Source organism: Lathyrus oleraceus, chromosome 1 (genome assembly GCF_024323335.1).
Source record: "Lathyrus oleraceus cultivar Zhongwan6 chromosome 1, CAAS_Psat_ZW6_1.0, whole genome shotgun sequence".
NCBI classification, from domain to species: domain Eukaryota; kingdom Viridiplantae; phylum Streptophyta; class Magnoliopsida; order Fabales; family Fabaceae; genus Lathyrus; species Lathyrus oleraceus.
Window position 1 is genome coordinate 444,672,589 of NC_066579.1, and position 4,984 is coordinate 444,677,572.

Consider the following 4,984-nt stretch of genomic DNA (forward strand, 5'->3'; position numbering starts at 1 on the left):
GTTAGCAACTCAATCCCATTCATTCATTAAACCAACAAAAGACCAACATTACATTGAAACAAATCTGAACATTACATTGATAGTTAATTCATTTTGAACACAATAGCTAACAACATCCATGATATAAACTTGAACATTAGAACATTACATTGAAACCAACAGTAGACCAACAACATTACATTGAAACAAACTTGAATATTACATTGACAGTTAATTCAATTTCAGCATAATAACTAACAACATCCATGATACAATAAGGGCAACCATTAACCAAAAAGTCTCATTCCTTTCAATTTGCAGCAACTTCTTCAATTTTTCAACATTCTTTGAGCTTGACTCTTTGCCATATTCTTTGCCAAACTCCTTCCCGAAATCATTGCCAAATTCTTTAAAATAACCAAGTATTACTTCACAATTGTTGCATTCCATATATGCACCTGTGAACATTTCCTTATTTCGAGTGTTCGATAACAGTTCATCAACTTCATCGTCCCAAATGAACAACTCACAACTTATATCACTCTGGAAAAAAAACTAAAACAAGAAGAAATTGGGGAGGAAAGGATTTATAATACCCAATATTAATCATTTCGAACCAATGATATGTACCTTTCCAAAATGTTTGCATCTCCAGAACTTTCTCTTATGATTTTCGTGGATGTTTGAAACTCACGTCTTCATTGATAGATTGCAGTCACATTTGTGTATTTCTCTTCTATTAGAATTTCCGATAGAAAACAAATTGGAGAACACGATGGAGATTTTTGCAATTTGGAGATTACGCGTTGGAGAAGACAATATGGAATTTCTCACGTTTTAAACATTATTATAACGCCAATCTACTGATGTGGTATAAGTTTGACCATCTGTCATTTAAAAATAATAAAAAATAAAAAATATCACTTATCATGACACATAAATATCAGTCATGTACAATTTCTTCTAAAAGGGTAAGCAAACTGAATCTTTATATAATAAAGTTGATTTTGAAAAAAAATTACAAGAGAGAAAACTAGAACTCGCCTATATAGTTTTTATTAACCCTAAAAAAAGTGTGTCATTTATTAAAAGAGAGTTATGTCATGGGTGTGAGTGTAATTTTCCTGTTTTAATTAAATATATTTATTTGATCTTGTTATGTTGATCTCTGGGCTCTGGTTTCAATATATTTCTTAGCCCCTCACTTTCTTATATTTGAAACCCTTCAAGCTTGTCACTAACTGTATCCTCTTTCTTGTCTCTACACTCTTTGTTTGAAGCATTCCTTTGAGAGAACAAAAATGTTAGCTAACTGCGAGAAAATGGTTACCATCCTTCCACCAACTACTAACCAATGGCCACAGGTTCCTCTCTCCCCCTCTCCCTCTCTCTCTCTCTCTCTCTCTCTCTCTCTCTCTCTCTCTCTCTCTCTCTCTCTCTCTCTCTCTCTCTCTCTCTCTCTCTCTCTCTCTCTCTCTCTCTCTCTCTCTCTCTCTCTCTCTCCCTTTCTCTCTCTCTCTATATCTCTCTTCCCACAATTATTCAGACAAATGCAGTGTCCAAATAATTTTGTTGCTTTCTTTTTGGAAGAGAATATCTACCTGTTATTCTTCTCATACATTAATGATTACAACCCTAGAACTAAAACCTACCCTAAATTTAACTATATATTTTTCTTCTTTTTCTTACCTCCATTATTAATTCTTGTTTTGTTTTTGGTGTAGAATCAAATAGATGATGGTAAGATAATGGAAAAACAAGGTCAAGAGCTTCTGCAACAGCATCATCAGCAGCAGCAGCAACAAGCACTCAAGTGTCCTCGTTGTGATTCCTCAAACACAAAATTCTGTTACTACAACAACTACAGTTTGTCACAACCAAGACACTTTTGCAAAGCCTGTAAACGTTATTGGACAAGAGGTGGCACTCTTAGGAATGTTCCTGTTGGTGGTGGCTACAGGAGAAACAACAAACGTAGTACTAGTAGTAGTAATGGTCCTACTTCTACTACTACTCTCATCAAAAGACCAATATCCACCATTGAAACCGCTACTACTTCTAATTCTTCTTCTCCTTCTTCAACTCCTAGTTCAACTTCAAATCATATGAACCCTATGTTTTATGGCTTATCTAGTACTAATAACCCTTGTGATCCGAATCTTCCATTTTCAAGGTTCAATATTACTTCTAGGCTCTCAACAAGCTCAGGTTATGATCTTCAGCCTCAGATGAATTTTTTTGGATTAGGTTTTTCATCTGGGTTTGAAAATAATAGTTATACAAACGGGTTTAATACTTCAAATAATAACTATGATTCAATCTTTGGTTCTTCAACTTCTGCATCAAATAATACATCAGTTATGCCTTCTGTGTTGAGCTCTACTCTACTGCAACATAAATTCTTCGACGATGGTTTGAAATATGGTTCAGATGCAGGTAGCAACGGCGCTTTCCAAGACTTACAATTTGGCTCAAAAATGCAAAACCAGATGGAACATATTGGTGGTTTTTATGATCCCGCTTCTTCAATTTACTTGAATGCAACATCATCATCGGCTATTGGTGTTTGGAATGACCAAGGTGCAAATAATATTGGTTCGTCCGTTACTTCTCTGATCTAGAATGAATAATTGACTCAAGTTCAAGTTCAAGTTCAAGGTTATCTTTAATTTGGTCCTTTTGTTTAGTTTTACTGATTAGGTTTCTGTGTTTTTTTGTTTTGTTTTGTATTTTTGGGTTGGGTTTAGTTACATTTAACTTTATTGAAAAAAGAAAAAGAAGGAAAAAAAAAGATACTTGTTAGAAAAATGGGAAAGTTAAAGGTGTGAGAGAAGAGTGTACTTTGGAACTTTGATCAGAGAGATCCTATGTCAGCTACATCCTTCAAATTACTTCAGCTAGCTGGTTGGTATGAAAAAATTTGTGTTTGTGTTACGATAAACTTATTCACTTTTTCCAATTATTACAGGTCCCTGTGTCAGTGATCGGGGTGTCGTGTTTCATAGGTTTTATGTTGTTTTTCAGTTTGTATTATGTGTAAATATTGGATGACATGAACTAGTCCTTGATGAAAGGAACTAACTTTGTGATTTTGGATAAGGGGGGAATGGAAATACATTTGGTATAATGGTATAGAAGAGAAGGAAAAATGTATGTGGGTGGTTTAGTTCTAAGTTATGTTGTTGTTTTTCTTCATGTATTGGTGATTTAATTTGAGAAACTTGTTTGGTCCATGTGCAAATTGTTGTTTTCTGCTTGAATTTATGTGTCTATTCTAGAAACTATTATGTTGAAAACAAACAATGAGCATGTTCTAATAGTGTGTAACTGTAAGATGGATTTGGACTAGGGAATCTGGTTGATATCACTTGCATAAATAGAAACTTGAGCTGGATTTGGACTCATGCTGTCCTAGAGTGGCTGTTGAACAACTTATGTACCTCGAACAAAGTTCAATCAAAATGAACAACTACAACAAAAAAATTAAAAATATAACTCAAGAAATCATGTTGTCGAATTTCAGAAATTAATTGTACTCGTTATGTCTAGATAGAATTAAGTTGTAAATTTGATTGGTAAACTGAATTGTTAAATTTATAGGTTAACGGATCGCTAAAAATACACAAAATGTGATTTTTTATTAAGAATTACGGGGAGAGAGAGAGAAAATTGTCTTTAAATTATGAATTAATAGAGAGTGTTAAGTACAATATTTAGATATTTATTTGAATTAAAAAATGCAAAAATTAAAATTTAGCAGAATAATGATAGAGACGTGTAAAAAAAATCTTGTTTGATTGATGATGTGTTATAAAATATAAATAAATGTATTATTTATAGGCAAACACTTGTTCTATCCGACAAAACAGTGACTTACATAATTTAATTTTTCTTTACTAGTTATTGTTAAATAAAATATGATTTAAAGAACAATAATCTTTATTTATGGAGTTTTAATGATGATAACAACATAGTTAAGAACAATTGATACTATAATATGTTTTTTTCCATGTGTAAAATAATTTGCAATTATATATAGAAAGATTATCATTTTGTGCTACAACCAACAAAGTTTACTGAATGATCATCAGCATCGAAATAGAAGAAATGATCATTTATGATAGTTAACAAATTTGATATTACAATGACCATCTCAATCCAAAAAAGAGAAATAGTAATCTAACCTGAAAATAAAGAGAAAAGACATCTACGCCGAAGTCAACAAGGTTGACTATCTATACCTCAAATAAAATATAATCATTTTTACTTTGAAAAAATATGATTATATATACTCAACGTAAGTGACCACATGTGCTCAAATAAATATTTAATGGTTTGTGCCCACATGAAGAACGGACCAAATGTGCCCAAATATCACAGACTTATTATACTAAGTCACTACTAAGAATGCTATCTCGATATTAACATAATGAAAGTTGTGGAAGTACAAAGAATAAAATGATAAGGATGAGTATATGGAATGAGCAGCTAAAACTCCCTACATATAGTATAATTTCAACCACTTCATTTTCAACCGTCAAATGATTAGCAATGATAAATGATTGAAATTTCAAATTTCCAAAGCCTAGATAAATTAATCAATTCCAAAATATAAGATAAAGAGGTTTTAACCTAATAAAGTTAACTACATATGTAACAATAAATCATAACAAATATATAAGATAAATGTTAATAAAGTTAACTATATGTAACAATAAATCATAACAAACATATAAGATAAATGTTAAATGATATTAAAATCAAAGGGTTTAACTCATAGGATGATAGATCATCAACCTTTATCTCCTAGGACTTCAAAAAAAATCCATTTTAGATTATAATTTAGGTCCGTTGACATTTTTTCCCTTTTCCTTCAAATATAAAAGAATAATCAAAAATCGTACAATTAAGCTACACCATTTATATGGTGTGCGGTGTTTCCTGATTTTTTCTGACATGTTACTTATTCAAATATTATATCGAACTGTGTTGGGTAGTTAAGTGT

General features: G+C 31.6%; 1 protein-coding gene across 1 annotated transcript; it reads left to right on the forward strand.

The window, feature by feature from the left end:
* Positions 1–1,091: 1,091 nt before the first annotated feature.
* LOC127081971 (dof zinc finger protein DOF1.4) lies at positions 1,092–3,212 on the forward strand. The gene is made up of 2 exons (XM_051022198.1): positions 1,092–1,343; positions 1,704–3,212. Exons 1-2 carry the CDS (start codon positions 1,281–1,283, stop codon positions 2,598–2,600), a joined length of 960 nt encoding a protein of 319 aa, XP_050878155.1. The 5' UTR covers positions 1,092–1,280; the 3' UTR covers positions 2,601–3,212.
* Positions 3,213–4,984: the final 1,772 nt, after the last annotated feature.

What these genes read in the sequence shown, in the direction of transcription:
- LOC127081971 (XM_051022198.1), top strand. Translation starts at nt 1,281, where the DNA reads ATGTTAGCTAACTGCGAGAAAATGGTTACCATCCTTCCACCAACTACT. An exon ending in CTACTAACCAATGGCCACAG is followed by an intron (nt 1,344 to 1,703) that starts GTTCCTCTCTCC and finishes TTTTTGGTGTAG; the next exon opens with AATCAAATAGATGATGGTAA.